Source organism: Microcebus murinus, chromosome 25 (assembly GCF_040939455.1).
Source record: "Microcebus murinus isolate Inina chromosome 25, M.murinus_Inina_mat1.0, whole genome shotgun sequence".
NCBI lineage: Eukaryota > Metazoa > Chordata > Mammalia > Primates > Cheirogaleidae > Microcebus > Microcebus murinus.
Window position 1 is genome coordinate 5,432,570 of NC_134128.1, and position 19,606 is coordinate 5,452,175.

General features: G+C 41.2%; 1 protein-coding gene across 1 annotated transcript in view; it reads right to left on the reverse strand.

Moving 5' to 3' along the window:
• The window catches only part of MYO3A (myosin IIIA), a 202,469-nt gene that overhangs the window by 29,155 nt on the left and 153,708 nt on the right, over positions 1–19,606 (reverse strand). Inside the window, exons 25-29 of the mRNA XM_020284090.2 lie at positions 12,566–12,677; positions 9,712–9,874; positions 7,995–8,118; positions 3,742–4,639; positions 1,596–1,740 (exon numbers count right to left, since the gene is read on the reverse strand). Of these exons, the coding sequence (XP_020139679.2) occupies positions 1,596–1,740; positions 3,742–4,639; positions 7,995–8,118; positions 9,712–9,874; positions 12,566–12,677 (1,442 nt within the window). The remainder of the gene's footprint in view (positions 1–1,595; positions 1,741–3,741; positions 4,640–7,994; positions 8,119–9,711; positions 9,875–12,565; positions 12,678–19,606) is intronic.

The following is a 19,606-nucleotide window of genomic DNA, read 5'->3' on the forward strand; positions in this document are numbered from 1 at the left end:
TATGGCATATTTCTGGTCCACAATAACATCACCAAACTTCTAAATAAAGACCAAAACACTTCTAATATTAAACATTAAAATAAATGTGAACTATATACACAATTAAGAAGGATTAATAAAAACAAATAAAATAATTCTTTAACCAATTATTTCAGTTCAAGGTGGTGGGTGGCTAGAGTTTATCCATGGCAGCTCAGGGTGCAAGGTGGGACCCAAGCCTGACAGTCCCAGGGGGAGGTGATAAGATTGCAGGGGGGACGGCTATCTGGAGCAGGTGTGGACAGGTGAGAGTCCAGACTCCAGTCTCCAGGTGCCGCCTGCAGGGCGTGGGAGCAGCAGGGTGTCTGGACTTGAATAGGAACCACAAGTGTCCCAACAGTACCATCACGGGCAAATGACCAGTGGCTGCAGGCTCTACCTGATCCTTTGGTGGCGTGTAAGGCCCTAGGAATTTTCCACTGAGACTGAATGCCCCACCAGTTTAGTATAATGGGGCCACAGTGTGGCTGAGGTTGATTAGAAGAAAATTTATAAAGGTCTTTCTCATGTATTGGGCTTTGTACATCTGAAAAGAGATGTGCATCTTCTGTACTCTATATACTCAAGGTTACAGATGTTGACAAAAGAAAAATATTTCAGTGCTAACTCTCTCCTATGAAAGCTGCCCCCCAGACCCCTCTCCACACACCCCTTCTCATTCCCTCTGGTGTCATCTGCCAAGTTCTAGTGAAAGTCAATGTTAGGGACAGGTGTAGGTGGGCAGCAGTAACCACAGAAAAAGCGGAGGGGGACAAAAATGAACATTTCAAACCAAACCTGCGACAATAGGAACTTGAGGGTAGGGACGTCTCCCAGCCAGGAGCATACACAGAAACTGGGAGCTCACGTTCAAAGCAATCTTTTCTCCATTAACACCCACTAACACAGTAAAAATCACACCCATTGGTGCCACGACAGTTTACAAATGCCATGGCAACCCCTGAAAGTTCCCTATAAGGATAAAATTGGGGAGGGCCCTTAGCTCTAAAAACTCTCCACCCTTTTCCCAGAAAAACAATAAATATTCCACCTACCATTTATCATATCATAAGACACAGACATAAAAACAAAAAGGTGGTAAGACCCCAGTGTCTTCTCCACACATGGAGATAGACCCATTTCCCCTCAAAAAATATCCTTTCACTTTCTATTCCATGCTCAAAGGCCTGCAGTAAAAACTACTCGCGTGAGTTGCTCGTGTCTGTACTCACTCTGTCAAGTGCCAAGAAGTAGATTCTTCCAAGCCAGGAGCCAAAAAACCAGGACAACACCCCTCAAAAAAATTGACCCTGAGAGTGAATACAAGGGATGGGGGAGGAGAAAAAGATGAGAAGAGGAGGCAAATGAAATGAGAGAAAGTATTTAATAGGAGGTGGCTAGAACATTCTGGAAAAACGTGTATCTGCATATAAGATATGAAATGAAATAAAGGTTTTCCCCAAGACAGAGCACAGGCACCTCAAATCTGCCAAAGAATAAAGGTGGAAAACGAATAAACAAAGGAAGTATCTGGCATTTCCTTCCCCTTCAGGAAGTTCTAACGCTACTGGTTTTACCTGAGAGGTACTGCTGAGAAGAAACCCGTCTATTAATTGGCTTATGGGGACAGACACCCACATAAAGTGGCTTCAGTTGCTGTGACAAGATCATTTCATTCAATTTTTTCTGCAGAATGAAATATTCTTCAGACAACTTTGATATCTAAAAAGAAGGTCATGTGTCAGATTATATCAAGGAAAAGGATGCAGAGAGCTCCTCAGGCACTCGGGGGGCTGATCAACTCCTCACTAACACCCCTGGGGACTCGAACCTGAGTCTGAGGTAAAGCCTTCATTCGACATAATGTGCCGTGTGTGCCACTTGGCCATCTCGCATTTTTCATTAAAAACTGCCGGACACATCACACCACCCACGGAATTCTATCCTCATCAACCCCTTCCCGGGTTCCCGAGAGCTGGCTTCCATCCTTGCCCTTCTGCTGTGTCTACCTGAGGACCCCTCTGCTGTCTTTGATTGTGTTAAACCCCTCATTCCCTTTCCAGTATTTTTTTTTTTAAAACAGAGTTTCACTCTGTCACCCTGGGTAGAGTGCAGTGGCGTCATCATAGCTCACGGTAATCTCTAACTCCCGGGCTCAAGCGATCCTCCTGCCTTAACCTCCCGAGTAGCTGGAACTACAGGTGCGTGCTGCAACACCAGGCTAATTTTTCTGTTTTTAGTAGAGACTGGGTCTCACTCTTGCTCAGGATGGTCTCGAACTCCTGAGGTCAACTGATTCTCCTGCCTTGGCATCTCAGAGAGCCTGACTTCAGGGCTGCTCTCCTCTGGGTCCTCTCTTCCTACCTTCAACCTCTGTCTCTTCTGCATCCCAGCTCTGGTGACATGGCTGTTCTGCCAGCTAGAGTGTGGGGCTCCTGCCTCTAGCTTTGTCCCTGAGGAGTGTTGAACCCACTCCCGTGGTGTTGTTAGCCAGCTCTAGGTGGGGGACTTCGTAATTCTACATCTCCGCAACATCTCAGTTGCATAGCAGGTCTGGGTGCTAGTTCCTGATTTGGTCTTTGGAGTGAGAAAATTTATGCACTAGGGAAAGGAAGGACTGCATGTATGTCAAACTCACTATTTACATGTGCTTAAAAAAAAAAAAGACCAGGAAGGAACTGGGTAAATTAATCAATGGCAGATGTCTATGGACAGCTGGAAGTTGGAGACATCCCGGCCACACCTCTAACACTAAGGAGGGGGCCACGGGTAGTTACTGTGCTTTCTCAGAGGCTCAGCCACCTTCAGAGGCAGAAAGCAGAGGGTAGGGACGCAGGGTACCAAACGATCCTTCTTCGATATCTCTTCTATTACCTGTATTTCTTGTATTACTCTACACCACTGACTACTCTGGTGATTCATGTATTTTAGAGGTCATCTAGTTAAAACCTTACACAGGAGAAAACAACAGAGCTGGCACATAAGGTGGTTTTCTTAAGGTCAAACACCTAAAGAGAAGGACTAAAGGACCTGAAGGAAGAACTGGAATTGGCATTTATAGAATTGGTTCCCGTGATCCTTCTGTAGCACAAATTTACCCGTGGTACAGGCATAAACACGAGAAGCCCTAAAACCTACTGCTGCTTGTAGCAGACACAGAGGAAACATGCCTACTACTGGCACAAGGTATTCTCCAAGAGCGAATTTTTCTCCGTGGTTTTTCTTTCTGATTTCTTATTGTCCGTGGTTTTGTCATGATGTAACATGTGGACTTTCACTTTTACTGCATATATGCCCAGTATGGCTACACATCTAAATTTGATGCTGAATTATGTCTTCTCAACTTAAATTTTAGGAAGAGAGAAATCACAGACTTTAGGGGACTTAGAAAACTTAAAACAAAAATTTGTTTAGCTCTAAAGATCTCACAGATACATCAAACTTTACACTGTCAAATCCCAGCATTTCAATAAGTTGTATAAAGCTAGTATCCTTACTATATGAGGTTTCTATAACATTTTATACTATTTTTATCATAGTAAATTGGGTTAAAAGTTCATGGCTATTTGAATAGCACAATCCTTAAGACATTTAATTAAAAAGGTTTACAGTCTCATAAACACAGATGAAACGATCTACCAATTATTAATTATTTGTTAAATTCAGTTAGTGTGTAGGTCCCAGAGATCTTTTTTTCTAGTAAATAAATGTTTATTAACATACCTGTTTGGAAAAAATCGCCAAATCACATGCTTCTTTTTCTAAAAGTGCTTTTGAGTCTTTGTTATCCTTCATCTTGATATTGTAGGTTTCCTCATGTTTTGTGGGCTGAGGATACACATTGCAAGTGTTTCTTGCTGCTTCTGTTGGTGCGGCAACAATCTTCTGATTCTTAAAAGAAGATGACATCCTGTCCTTCTTTAATTGCTGCCTTGTCTTGTAACCCCGGTATTTGCTCTGAATGAACACGGCCGCTTTATCTTCCTCCTGGGCCTGAACTACCGGTTCAACTTCCCTCTCCTCGTCCCCCCCTTGTCTCGGATGGCCTCTCTCCTGCCTGCACACGGGTGCGTTCTGGGTAACCACAGACGTCTTCTTTTCTTTTTCTTTGCTATTTGCATTTTGGTCAACTGGCCTTTGGCTAAGACTAGGTTCCAAAGTTTTTTTAAAAGAAGTCTCATGCTCAGCTAACCAGGGTCCAGGGTAGCTCGGCCTTTCGGACACGCCCTTCCTTTCTAGATATGCAGCCTTTGACCCTTCAAAGTTCTTCTCCTCCACGTACCTCCGGTAGTAACTTTGAGTCATAGCCTCCTCTGTCTCTACTTCCCTTCGCTTCCTCTTCTCCTCCAGGTCTTTGACGTATTTCTGTTTGGGACTCACTTCTGCCCAAGGGTCCCCTACAAGGTACAATTCTTGCTTTGTCTCTTCTCCACACACATTGTTGATTTTTTTCAGAGTTTGGGATCCTCTGTTGTTACTCTCAACAGCACCAGTGGCTTCCTCTTCAGCTGTGAAAGCAGCATTCTTCACTACAGCGGGGCTCCCTTTATTATTTGGAGGTGGGGTGACTCTTTCATTAGTAGAGATGGCATTTTCGGTTTGTTTCTTCCCAAAAGATTCCCTGTGTAAAACATATTGTATCTGAATATATGGTGCTAAACTAGAGCTTATTACTTCTTTTGGCAAAAGCTACATGCTACGTAATGGTGGGAGAAAAGCAAGAAGAACAAAGAAAGCTCAAAATAATCACTTAGCAAGTCACATTAATCAAGTTCTTCCCCAAATGTTCTCTCTAGTGACAACTGTGATGGGACCCTAATGATGGGAAAACTGTAAGATTCAACTTAGAGTGAGAAACAGCCTAGCGTATGAAAAATCATAATTTCATTTAATGAGATATCAAAATTCTAGGAATTTAATCCTTCAAAACATGTCCTTTTCAAAACAAAATACCTGCAGTGATGAGATCTTTTGGAAAACATACCTAGTTTTGAGACCAGTATGCAGGGTATATTTGCCGGGCTGATACACTGTACTTTAATAAGCACTAAGTTTACTTATCACAGGAAATATCTTGCAAAATTAAAGGAAAAGTAATATCCTCGCTACAGTTCATGATCACGTGCTATGTTGGCCAAAATTTCACAGTTGTTATTTTGTTAATATATTCCAAAATGATTTCCCTTTAACTTGAAGATAATGTCTTCTCTGGACTTTTTTTTTTTTCCAGCTGAGGCAAAACTCTCACAAGGGCAACACAGCCAAGGGAAGAGTATTAAGGTGGAGGGAAAATGTCACACCTGACACCCTGACCTGCTGACACCTCTCACTGTTACCTGGGGTGGCTGATGCCCAAAACTTTTCATCCTGGCCCAGAAAGCCATGTGGGAGTTTGTGTCTTTTGCAATCTGTTTGTGAAGAAGGACTCTTCTTTGAGCCAACCCTGGCAAAAGCTACTGGGACTCCATTTTCCTAATTCTGTTGGCTACTTCATAGGCCCACTGTGACATTTCTGGGTTCATACAGGAGGCATAAGAGAATCAATCGTACCAGGATCAGTGGGAAAACTATGTAGGGAACCAAAAATCCCCACCATTTTGATAAGTGGCTATGCTACTAATAGTATTTTGAATTCCTCCATAGTACTCCCTTGAAAATGCTTATATTTACTCAAAATATGACTAATAAGACAAGATATGCATACAGTCTCTAACCAACTACATTCCAAAAAATCCATTTATAAGTTAAGTTACTTTTGATACTTTAAATGCATTTGCTGGTGAAACCTTGCTGTGTACACTGCTGCAGACCTCATATCAGTTACATGTCTGGAATTACGCTACAGAACACTCCACCCTGTGCCGGAGGCCAGCACAGCACTTGGAGGACCTACAGACCACGTGCAATGATGCTTCTGAGGATCGGCCTTGCAGAGTGCCAGCCCGGAAGGACTAGTGATCTCTGCTGGCAGGTGCGGGGGAGGCTTGCAGGAGTGGACCTTTCTCCAGCTCCCAACTGTGCTTTTCTAGGTCATAGGTCAGGGACTCTATCGGTGATGGGTAAAGTGACAACAAGGGTTGAATGGCACTGGGGGAAAAGGAAAGTCGGAAGTTGTGGAGGGCTGAGAGCGCCAGCCTGCAGATCTCAAGAAGGGGGCCTGTGTCAGGCTCTCCTGCCTTTGTCCTCCCCAACCTTCCTCTCTCCTTCCTCTGAGCTTCCCTCATCTCTGCTTGTGCTTCTTTTATGTCTAACTTTGTGGTCCTCCTCCTATGATGGTCCAATAAATGTCAATTCCCCATCCTTACATGCAGGGACAGTTTCTTATTCACACCTGTGGGCTCTAAATTGGATCTTGTATGTGGTAGATGCTTAATATGTATCTGCCATATTGGAAGCTAATCCCTGGTACCCTCAGAAGAAAGGTGGCAGCAAATTAGTATCTAACTGAACATCAGACATCCTTATTAAATGTAATAGCTACAAGTAGTAATTCCTAGAGGTAGTGACATTAGTCCAGGAGTCCTCAAACTATGGCCCACGGGCCGCATGCGGCTCACTGAGGACATTTATCTGGTCCACCGGGTGTTTTTGCCGCCACTGCCTGTCCTGCTTAGCAGCCAATTCGTCCCGGGCCCACAGTGCGCATGTGTGGAATGTGCACCACACCCTCTGACGACCCTCCAATGGCCTGAGGGACAGTGAACTGGCCCCCTGTTTAAAAAGTTTGAGAACCCCTGTGAGTGCATCTTTCTTCCATGTTTCTCTCAGACTCCTGAAGTGTAGCAGTCACAGGTCACATCCCCCCTCCTGCTCCTCTGGTGGCCTGTGATGTTTCTGAAGTTTGCTGAACTGTTTATAGCCAGTAACAGAGAGAAACAAATCACCTGGATCCCTGCAGGGAGAATACAAAGAGTATAGATGTAGGTCTCTGAATATGTAAGAAATTAAAAACACCAAGTGCCTCTGTGTTTCAGGTAAACATTCATGTTTGTCGTATGAAGAGACGAGGTTGCCCTGGGTGACACAGGGAGAGTGTGGGTGCCAGGGAGGGGGGACGGCAGAGAAGGCATCTGTGAGACCATCACTGCTGGCGTGAGGGGACATTAGACGTGGGTGTGTGGGGAGAGAAGGAAGCCATCTCTTCTTCCAGCACATTCTCTCACTCTTCCCATGGCCAGTCCTGATGTTAAAGACAAGGGGCCTGGGGTGGGGGCTAGAATGATCTATATCTCCCTGGACAACCACTTATCCATCTTTGGACCAATCCGAGTTTCACCACTTAGGCAAAATCTAGATATTTTTTCCTTTTCCTCTCACCACTGACCAAGGCAGGGTTCCCTCCTTCTTGTCTACACTGCACCCGTTGCATATTTTTATAGAAGAGTTAACCCATTTTACTAAAATCATGTATTTATTGGTCATATTTTTCCCCCATAATACTGTGAGAAATTGGAGTGTAAGAATTTTGTTTCATTTATCTCTGTCCCTGGCCTAGCATAAAGCCCACTGAGCCAATGAACTCAAGTGGATTTGCTGATACGCGCTTGGCATGGACCTGAGGGCTCAGAAGAAGAAAGGCAGCTGGTGATTCTGACTTAGGGGCCAAGGGCGTGTTGGCTGTGAAGGCCACAGGAATGAATGAGAAGGCCCAGGGACACATTCGGATGTGGAAGAGGATTTAAACGTGGGGAGAGGAGGGAATATTCACTAAGGACACTCAGAATTAGAAGCAGAATTGTAGAAAGCAGTCTGGTAGACATCAAGGAGGAAAAACTTTGAGAAGGAAAATGTGAGATGACAGCAAACTCTTAAATAGGACACAGAACACAAAGTGGCCCATGGATATTCGCTGACATTTGATGAGTCAGTATCAGGAACCTGGCTATGTGCAAGAAAGATTGTGAACACTCTTTTAGGATTTTACAGATTTGAAAAATCAGTATGTCACAGGGGTGTATGAATGAACATCACTATACCTTTTATTTTCAAAGTTTTTCTTGTAGTCAAATTCCCGATCGTAAGTCTGAATGGTTGTTACCGCCGTGTTTTTCATGTTAACAATCTGTTTTCTTTGTTTCCTGACTAGGTGTCCTCTTGCAGCTGAGACAGACAAGGCCCAGAACAGTGTTAATCATAAGAAATGAAAGAACTTGACTTAAGTCAGCAGAAACAAGTGGATTTGACCACCACTGTCAAAGAAGAAAGTGAAATTAAAGATGCCAAATAAAACAGGTTCATCAAAAGCTGGGATTCATTAACAAGACTCTTCCAGTTGGGAAGCTGAGGCAATAGAATAACTAAAATATCTTTTGTATTAAGGAGAGTACAAAAATGAAACCAAAATGATAGGGACAAACAAAGTTGATGACAGAATGTGCTTAAAATTTGCTAGTAACTCTTTTTTTTTCCTTTTTTGGTATGTCTTTTGGACATTTTGGCCAATTGTCCTTGGGGCCAGATATATAGAATTCAGATTAAATTTTTTTTTAATTTTAGAAAGTTAATACAGAGCAAATATACATTCTGTAGCATTCCCCATGTCAGGGCAGCATCCCATAATCAAACACATGCATATTTCAAACACATGCATAAAAGCACAGGCTATTTTTCCTAAATGGGATAGATAAAGGGCTGTGAATAACTTCACTTCACATCAGGATAAGTTTCACTGCCAAATAAGTTGTGAAAAATCTTTTTTTTCTGAGCTTTATGAATTTTGAAACTGTGGATAAAGAATTAAATCTCAATTTGATGGGTTTGCATTTTGATGCCTTGGTGAGAAGTTAAGGATTTAAAATTGCAAACGAGATGATGATGCCCTATTCCTGACCGACAGAACTGGGACAGGAATGTGAACCTCCTGACAGTCAGCCAGCTGTTCATGCTGCTAACAGCTCAGTATTCTGCAGAACACAGGCTGCGGACCACTACGTGGATCAGCACATTGAGTCAGTGGGCAAATCTAGCATCTGCAAATGAAATGGAATAGACTACCATAGAAAATTCCAGAATCTATTGCTTGCAGTGTGTATGTGTATCAGGTTACAAAGTCAAATATATATATATATATATATTTTTTACTATGGGTGTCCAATCAAAAAATTTTGAAAGATACTGTGTCCAGCTATGCTAGGCTTTATCTAAATTTTGTTTCTTATCGAAAAATAGAGAACAAAATCCAAAGTCTATTAATGCATTTTAATAAAAATTTGCTAAGTAAAGTACAGTTATAATAAATATTATTTCCCTACAGAAAGAAATAGATGCCCTTTAACAAAATAAGATTTAATTAAGTTGTCAAAAATTATGGCAAGTGTAACCTTTAGAATAAAGTAGGAAAAATCTTATTGTCCGATGAGTTATAATAATGATATTCTCAAGCTCCATAATTAATTTAGTCATCTGCTGTGTCTTGCACAATAGGTCATTGTGCAATTGTGTGTCATTAATTCTTGATGGAAAATTTAAAAATTAAATTATTTTATATAAAACAGAACATTTATTCAAATATTAAAAATGTCAATCACTAAAACAATCTGACTTAGTTTTAGTATAGAGAAAGTTTCAAGGCAATGCAAAAGCTATGTAAAAATTGGAGGCTGGCCTATAAGAAGTATCATAAGATTTGATTTTATGCCATATCTAAACATAACATTGTGTCTTGTTACACAGGGAGACAGTCAGAGTAATTACCTGATTGTATTATTATAGCGCTTTCTTTTCTTTTCTCCTGTATTTTTTGGTATCTTCTTGAGCCCAAGAATGCTCTGACACAGGCTTGAATCAAAATAAGCTTGTCAATGGCTTCCTTTCGCATTAGATTTAACTGCTCCACATGATAATATTTAAGGAACACCTTAAAAAATTAAAATAAAATCCAAATAAAAACATGGCATGCAGAAGTGAAGCAGTTGTGTGTTATGCTTTGAACAGACTGTATTCTAAATTGTTTTAGATTTTGGAAATCACCATCTTTTGTTTCTTTGGCTTGGATGTCACTATGACAAAATAGATTTCTCTGCTTGAAGAAAACCTTCCGGAAGAAATGCAGAAGATGGCACTCACTGTTCATTTACAACAGGTAACTTTAGGTTTTGTTGGATGGGCCAACAAGAGTGGTAGATGTAGAACTCGGCCAGCAAAGTTTTAGCATCATATATTCCGGGCTAAGCTAATTTTTATGCTTTTTACTTTTTAAATACAGTTATATTTACCAAATTTAAAAATCTTACAAATCTAATTGTAAGAGAGAGGACAGTTAGGGTTATGCGAGTTCATTCACCAAGTATTTATTGAGACCTATTGTATGTACTTATCTGCTGCGGATATACAAACAAATAAAACATGGTCATGGTCCTGTGGGGTCTGAGAGTGTCACCAGTGTGGGCAGAGAGAGACGGCCCAGGCAGCTTCCATGTTCTTATGAAACGCGAAGGCTGTCATGGAGGGAGGAGGGCTGACCTTTGATTATTCTAAAATCAACATGAATCCCAGCAAGAGAGGAACCTGAAGGCCTGGAATGTTCTCTTCTAACAATCTTTAGCTCTGTCCTCCCCTCCCCCAAGGAAACAGAAAGGGTGTATTTTTTCTTTTAATGGCTAAATTTACCAATAAAAGTCACCTTGAAGAGTTTGCTGAATTCATCAAGATAGTCACTTGAATTCAAATTTTATGGTTGAGTTATAGACATGGTAATCCTGACTGGAGAATTTTCTAGCGTTCAATTTACTTGAAAGCTTGACACCATAGGCAAACAGTTTAGCATTACAGTTTTGATTTAATTCAGTTTTAATTTCTACAAGACTCTAGATGTTAATATATTTAGTCCATTCTGCTGTTGACAATTCATTTAAAATTCAATCTGTTTAAAAAGGTCATCATATTTTTTTCTATGGCATTAGAAATGTTCCTATATTAAATACTTTTATCCATGTTAATGAGTTGGAAAAGGTGAAGTGGAAAAATACAAATAGCTTTAAAATGCTACTTAAATATCATACAGAAGCAGAACAACGCAGGGCCTTTTCGTAAGTTAAAACTCCATTGAAGTTAGGCATGTACTTCGGACCATAAATCATGAGATTTTCACCTGATGAAATTCTTCTTTGTAGGCATCCAAAATGGTTTGATTAAAATACACGTTTTTATATGCCCCAAATAACCCCTTACTAAATACTATAATAAATATGGGTTATCTCTGAATAAGTAGGATACTCAGTCTAAGGTAGACTTTATTTATTTATTTTTTTTTTTGAGACAGAGTCTTACTTTGTTGTCCAGGCTAGAGTGAGTGCCGTGGCGTCAGCCTAGCTCACAGCAACCGCAAACTCCTGGGCTCGAGTGATCCTTCTGCCTCAGCCTCCCGAGTAGCTGGGACTACAGGCATGCGCCACTATGCCCGGCTAATTTTTTTTATATATATATCAGTTGGCTAATTAATTTCTTTCTGTTTTTTTTTTTATAGTAGAGACGGGGTCTCGCTCTTGCTCAGGCTGGTTTTGAACTCCTGACCTTGAGCAATCCGCCCGCCTCGGCCTCCCAAGAGCTAGGATTACAGGCGTGAGCCACAGCGCCCGGCCAAGACTTTATTTTTTTACTCTCTAAAATTGTTAAGGGACTTAATTCCTCATCTGAACATTATTAAAATCCTCTCCCACATCTCTCACCACCAAGACAGCTAATATATTAATACATTTCTTTGCAAATGTGCAAGTTTGTTTGGCTTACTTCTGTGGTCCGGCTGATGGTGGTTATTCTTGAGTGGTCGATGTCTGAGTAGCTCTGTTTTAGCTTGGCTGTCTTCCCCAGACCCCAGTGACACATTTAGTACCACCCTAAGATATGTGTAGTGTACGCCAGTCCCCTGTTTATCTCCATATCCCCACCTGGTGATGCTAAAAGAATGTCCGAGAAGCCCAACGCATGGTTTCTCCCAGCAGCAACCTGTCCTCATTTCCATATTCAAAATTGGCTATGATTTTTTACTTTTCTTCTTCAAGGGATTAAATAAGCTAAGATCTCATAGACTCTAAAAGCTAATATATAAACACGTTGATGTCCAAATACATGTAATGAGTCCAGTAATAATGGTGAATATTTTATCCCAGATAAAGTTACAAAGTTTCAATTTATGATAGAAGTAGATTTGAGAATTAGGAAAAAAAAACAAAAATAAGAATCCTATTTAGATAATTATAATTCTCTACAGCTTTTTGACTATTTTTGGTGGTGATAAAATGGAGAAAACATGTCTGTTTTCAATACTATTTGAAGTATATTAATTTTAAGTTTTATCTTTATTTTTGATAAAACCTCAAGATACATTTTTCTTGTATTTCTTAAAAGAAACCTTTATGAAGAGCAAAAGTGTTTAATTTTGTTGAAGAAGGACACCAGTAGGAATTTATAAATTTACTTCCCCTATTTTAAGCTAGAGATTTTGTAACATAAAAAGCTATAATAGTTTCAATCATTGTAAAATGTTATAATTCTCAGTAAATCTAATGTAATTGTTCACTTCTTCCTGAAAGTTACATGAAAACATTACTTTTGTTTTTCCAAGAGCCCAGTTATCGAGACCAGCTTTTTCCAAAATGGCGGCACAGGTGTCAGGGCTCACGGGGGGCTCCTCGCTGGACTTGTAGCATAGAACAGAGTACCTGAAAATGGAAAAGGGGCTGCTTAGTAGTGTACAAAGTCCAGCACCTCAGTAGCCTGGTGGTCACAGACAGGCATTCTTAGAAGGGTAGACTGAATTCCAAACTGATGCAAACCCAGACGGGTCTATTTGTAGAAATTTGTAAAAAAATACGCTGTTTTTTTTTTTTTCTTTTTTAAGCAACCTTTCTCCAGGTGATAAAAGCAGAAGGTCCTTTTATTCTTTTTTCACTTTCCGGTGTTAACAAAACACTGGTAGCTGATCTTAAAATCAGGCTAAAGAGTTTAACTACCTTCCCATCCTGTATACACGCCTGCCGCCACTGTTTTCCCTTGAGTTACACTGTGTCTCCTGCCGCAGTTTCTCTCTATTGGTTCAATCTACAAACAGTTGAGAGGAGGAAAGAAGGAAAGGTGAATGCTGGAAAGAACTGAAGCAGGTCCTCAGACTGAACCACCAGACTTACTGGGAAAAAGGATGAATTAAAAGAAGAAAATCTAGTTTATACCGGATTTTACACTGGTCAAGAATCTTATGCAAAAAAGGCATATTTCCAGAGTTTTCAGCACCCTCTTATTTTTAATTTCTTGGTGCAAGATTAGCCTGAATGTTCTGTAGAAACAAAGGAGCAAATTTGGGTGGGTTTCGATTTTCAAAAAAGAGGTCCTGATGTATAGAAGGCACATCACAGAATGTATCAGTTTCCTTCAATAACATATTTCAGCTCCACTAAGCTTCACCTCATTGAATCTGCAGATGAACCAGCGTGTGTTAGGCTCTTTGAAGAAGAATCCTGGCCTAGAATGGTCTAGAATGAAGTGATGGTCACGGCTTTTGCTGCATGCAAATAACCTCAGGGAGCGCCCTGAGCTTCAGGCCCACCCACCTCAGGACCAACTGGCTCTTGTACACATTGTGACCCTAGTGGTGACTCTGCGCTCTCGGCCTGTCAACTGTCCTGGCTTTGCCTCCTTCCCGATCTAGCCGGGATCTCACAGTTCATCCCAGGAGCCACCTGTAGGCAGCTTCTTCAACTCTCTCACTGATATGGTTTGGATGTTTGGCCCCTCCAGATCTCATGTTGACATTTGATCCCCAGTGTGGTTGGGGCCTGGTGGGAGGGGTTTGGCTTGGTGCCCTCCCCCAGATAATGAGAGAGTTCTCGCTCTATTAGCTCACTTGAGAGCTGGTTGTTTGAGGGAGCCTGGCCCCGCCTCCTCCCTCTCTTGCTCCTTCTGGTGACACGTGGCACGCCTGCTTCCCCTTCGCCTTCTGCCTTAACTGGAAGCTCCCTGAAGCCCCCTCCAGAGGCAGATGCGGTGGCCACACTTCTTATGCAGTCTGTAGACCAGTGAGCAAAACAAACCTCCTTTCTTTATAAATGACCCAGCCTCAGCTGTTCCCTTACGGCAGCGCAGAGTGGACTAACACACTCTCGTTCTTTTCTCGTGCATGCTCTGCAAACATGCACACCTGGACCATCCGATCAAGCATCTGTTCCTCTGCCCCCATGCCAGGCTTTAGAGCAGAGCCAGAGAAAATAGCCTTCCGTTCACAGCAGATTCCTTGCGGACGCGTGGTTTCCTGACTCAGCCAGCACACAAGGACGCTCAGGGTCCTTCCTGGTGTTTAGCGCCACTTTCCTCTCTTGTTCCTCCCAACATATTCAGCTCTGTTGTGTTTTCTTCAAGTCTCCCACCTGCCCCTGCCCCTGCCCACCTCTCAGTAGACGATCTTGTCTACTCTTTCACTGGAGCCCCCGCCAGACCCAGGCTTTTTCCTCCTCCATCTGCCTGTGTTCTAGACACAATCCACTCCTCCTCTTCTCTCCTGTTTATTTTCAATCCCATTTCTCCCTTCTGGCTCCTTCCATTTACAAAATGGATGTTCGTTTGTTGTTACAAAAGACACCTTAAGCCTCTCCCATACGTAATGGTTCTACTTCTCCCACTAGCATCACAGATACGTCAAAAGACTGTTTAGGATAAGTGTCCCCACTTCCCTACTTCCCGTCCCTCCTTAGCTCCTGAGATCTTATTTAATCACACAGTAATAAGGACTCTTGCTTAATCCTATAGATCTTTTAGTGGTGAAATCTGAAGCATCCTTTTCCATCCTGATCATATGTGTTCTTTTCATAGGACTTGCTGTTGTTGGTCTCTCTCTGTCTTGCTCTCTCCAAGGCTTCCTGCCCCCACCCTGTCCCAGCTTCTCCCCCTCCCTCTCATCTCCCTACTGCCCCATATTTATCCTTTCTGCTTAAATCCTGGTGTGCAGCAATGTCCTATTTCTTTCTAAGCTAGCTCCACAGGCGTCTCATTCACACACTCGGCTCCCTTCACTCCCCGTGTGGCAGGAGTTCTCAGCCCACGTCTGCAGCCCTGTGTACATCAACTCTAAACACAGGATTTACGTCTTGTCACTCTATATCCAGACACTCCAAACACAGCAAAATTCATAACTTGCTTCCCTTTCTCTGCTATTTCCATCTCAGTGAAAGATATCACCATTTTTTAGAAGTTACTCAAGCTAGAAATCTGAATGTCAGCCAAGATTCTTCCCCATTCTTCACTCTGTGTATCTAACAAGCTTAAAAATCTCTCTGGGGCCCATTTCCTTCTGGCTGTTCCTGCTGCTGTCACCTGCTACTCCTCACCCCTCTCACCTGGACTTTTCTGCAATTGTCTCCAGACAGTTACTGCCACCTTCACTCCACCCCCAACTTCCACAGCTCTGTCCCGGTTATCTTTCCAAAGGAAAATTTGATCACGCCCTTTCCTGATTCAAAGGTCTCTATGGAGTTCCCAAGTTCTAAGCTGGGATGGCAAAAGGAGGTGTTTTTGAAGGCTGGGCAGATCACATAAGTATGTGGGCCAGGGAGCAGGGGGATGCAGGACATGGGCAGGTTACACCTGCTGGAAAGGATTCATTGTCAACTGTTTGCCACACATGACGACTGGCATACAACCCCCCCTGCTCTGTGCCTTTGCCGCCTTTCCAGCCTCCCCTCCCGTTATTTCCCATAGCTCTAGCTCTGGTCACTAAAGTTATGTACAATGATGCCACAGGGCCACCTTTGCTCATAGCTTTGTAAGTGTTACTCTCTATACCTGCATGCCCTTCCATCCTCTCCCTGGTTCCTTAAAAAAGACCTACTCTTTCAACATTCTAGAAACTCTCTTTAGCATATCTTCGGTTAACAGGCAAACTGGATTAGTGGACATTTTCCTTTCCTGTGTGCAACACACCAACTAGGTCCACTGCACACCTGGAGCTCGTGGCTGACAGCTGTCACGAGTGTGCCCACAGGCACTTGCTCTCACAGGGTGAGCTGAGTTTGCTCCCAGACCCGGTTATGCCAGTTGTACTGGATGTGACATTATTCACATAAACATCAGGTGGAAATCTGAGTGAGAAAACTCAGAGAATTGTTTCTATAAAACATTATCAAATGCTTTGATAAGACTTTATATAGAAGTCTTCTAAAAAACTATTGAGTTAAACAAGCAGTTGCAAAGAGTTAAGGAAGAGTCTAAGAATCAAGACATATTCAGCCCCGGTGATGGCTTCACAAGTATCTCTAATTTCCTGCTTTACTCCAAGAAATGTTAACTGGAAATCAAAATGAAGAATGATGGACAGTTTGTGCAAGAAAGAGTCAATAAACAACGGTTAGTGGACTTGTACTTAAAGGAAAAAAATTAAGCCTATATCAAAAGTTTAAAAAACAAACATGTTCATGTTTAAGTTTAATATTTATGGTATATATTTATATATTACTTTTATGATTCTCTGCTTTGTCTAAATTTCTACTATAATCTAAACCATCCCTCCTTTATGTTCTTAGAATACCCTGTGCATACCTTCATTAAAGATATCCAGTATTCCCCATTCATTTGATACATATGTGTGCACCTACTCTTTGCCAGCCACTCTCCTAGGTCCTGGAGACACAGCAGTGAACACGGGACCAACACTCTGCCTTCTGGAACTGCCTTTACATTGTATGATAGTGAAGACTGTTTAATCCCTGTTTTCACAACTGGTCTGTGAGTTTCTGTCAGAAGTTCTTTTATTAATCTTTGGATCCTTAATCTTTGAACTCATCTTTGAATGATTGATTTGCACTACTATTTTGTTCGAGGACTGGATCTCTTGATTAAATGTTGGTTGAAGGTATAGTGAATGAACTGCCACGGGGACCTGTTGTGGAGATAAACACCTGGGCAGAGCAGAGGTACTTGGGGAGAGAAGCCCTGAGACCCTCACTGTGTTGCGCCCCTTGTTTTAAAGACTACGGTAGACTATTGGTAGTGGACCGATCACTACCCACTAGCCTCGGCTTTGTTTTTATGGATTAGCTTCATGGTTTACACGGTGGGATTTAAGATCCCAGCAGTAAAGGTCATAAGTCATTCTGGAAGCTTGGGACTAAGGCAAAAATAATAATGAAAATAATTATAGCTAATGTGTATTGATGACATTTGGTTCTACCAATAAACTCCATATAGAATTATCTCACTTAATGCTCATAAACACATATAAAGTAGACACTGTTATGATCACCTCTATTTGTAGAGGAAGGAAATTGAAGACTGGAGCTTATAGAACTCAAATAACTTTGAACAAGGTCACATTTCTATTACAGTAAGTGGAAGACTAGAGATTCAAACCTGGGTGTGCTGACTTCGAAGCACGTGTACTTCCTCCTCCACTATCCTCCTGCCTTTGGTGAGCTCTGGTTGTATCACAGATCTAGGAGCCAAACCGTTGTGTTCAGGTGCCTACTAGGAAAATGGAGCTAACTTTGGCGGCTTCTAAGTATAAGGGTTAATTTGAAAAAGCTACAGTAAAAACCCAGTGTCTTGTGCAAAGGTAAGTTCATGTGTATCTTCTCTTAAGATTGTTTCTTTGTCACAGAACAGAAGAGTTTATCTACAACAGAACAGACAAAGGTCTGGGGAATTTTGCATTCTATGCAGAGGGTTAGGCAGGATGGATGAGGGTGATCTACAAAGCTCTATTTACACTCCTTTGCAAATTGTTTGCTTGCCTGAGAGTCTATGCCAATTTGGATGACAACTTTCAAATTAGTGACAGAGGAAAGGTTTAGCTTTTTTATTTCTGAAACTTCTTGTATTCAGCAAAGCTATTCATGAGTTTCTCTCTCTCTATTTTTTTTTTATAAGGTTAGGGGGGCATTTGAGAGTCTCTTCATAATTTTAACCCAACTGGTTTTTTCATCTTGTCTTCTGTCACTTCACTAATGCTGGCTCTGCCAATCCAGTCCTATCTGAGTCCTCTAGCTTTGTCTCAGCAACCTGAACACCGAGAGAGCCCCTGTCTGTCTCCCCACAAACCGTCCCACCAAGAGAACCCCTCTTCTTGTATCTGCTCCTATCAGCCCGCCGGGTAATGCTCTTCCCTTCCCGGAGCTCTCCCACGTGCATGCCATTTTCTCAGACCTTGGCATTTATAACCTTGCGTTGCTTCTTAACTTTCCACGCCTGTGGCTCTGATAATCCTAACTGGATTGTCAATTCTTGAAGATCAAGTCAGTTTTAAAATTCTGTGTTTCCCACAGCGCTTAACATTGTGCCTTATGCATGAAAAAAAAAATCACTGAAATTTAAGGGCACTTATATTATTATTACATTAATATATTTATATTAATATTTAAGGAAGTTAAAGATCTGCTCTTTTTCTAAAACATGAAGTGCACGATAATAAGGTCAAATTTTAATTTAAATTTGAGATTTGAAACTCCTTTGTGTCTAGTACTTTTGAGTTACCTGCTTTCATGAATAGAATGGAGAATTTCCCAATTGGCCAATAAAAAATTCCAATATTTTTTATTTCTTAGTTTTGGATATAAAATTGGGTCTGATCTGTAGGAAGTGAAGTCAATGATTAGATGCTGGCTATATTTCTGAACTCTAAAACTTCAGGTTTTAAAGTCTGTCTTAAACTCCTATAATAGAAAGGACTGGCCAATATAAAAGTCATCATGTTTATGTAATTTTGATCTCCATCATGAAAAAGTGGTAGAGTTTTCTTGATTTCAAGGCACTTCACATGAATATTCCCAAGTCTCTAAAGAAAAAAAAATCAAGAACTACCACGAGTTGCTAAAAATATGAAAATTAGAAGAAATAATCAGAATTCTCATTACATTTTGTAACTGTAAGTAAAATAATGCCTGATACAAGACATAAAATTTGGGGGGCAGGAGGGTTAGAAATCACAGTTTCTTATACAATCACAAAACAAAGCTTTTTTTTGTTCTTAATACTAATTTACACACTCTGAAAATGCCTGGAGAGTGTTATAAATGGAGACTTCTGCAATCACTAGGTTTCACTTGAAAATTTTAATAGACTTCACCTTTGAAAATTAAAAGTCCTTTAAGTATAATGACTACTAGAAATTATAAAACTGATAACTATCAGAAATATGGGTATTTAAAATATTAAATATTTAAGATCCTGAACCTCTACCTTACCACTAGTGCATTACTGAATAGACTGTATTTAATATATAGTTTAATTCATTTTACATTTATCTCAAATATTAAAAAGAACTCCTTATATCTAATTGATTGTTTTTTCTAAAATTTAATTAATTTTTTAAATTGACAAATAAACCTAATTGTTTCTTTGCATCTTCTAAATCATCTTTAGAAGCAATATCTCATTTGATCATTGTAACAATCCTCTCGGGTAGTCCTGGCAGATTTAATATTGGAGGAAAATAAGGTTCCGCATAGGCCAGGGTTTCTCAACTTCAGCACTGTTGACATTCTGGGCTGGAAAATTCTCGGTTGTGGGGGGGTTGTCCTGTATGTCTAGAATGGACGGTAACAGCACCTCAATTCTCTACCCGCTAGACACCAATAGCACCCTGCAACCCTACCAGGTGTGACGACCCAGA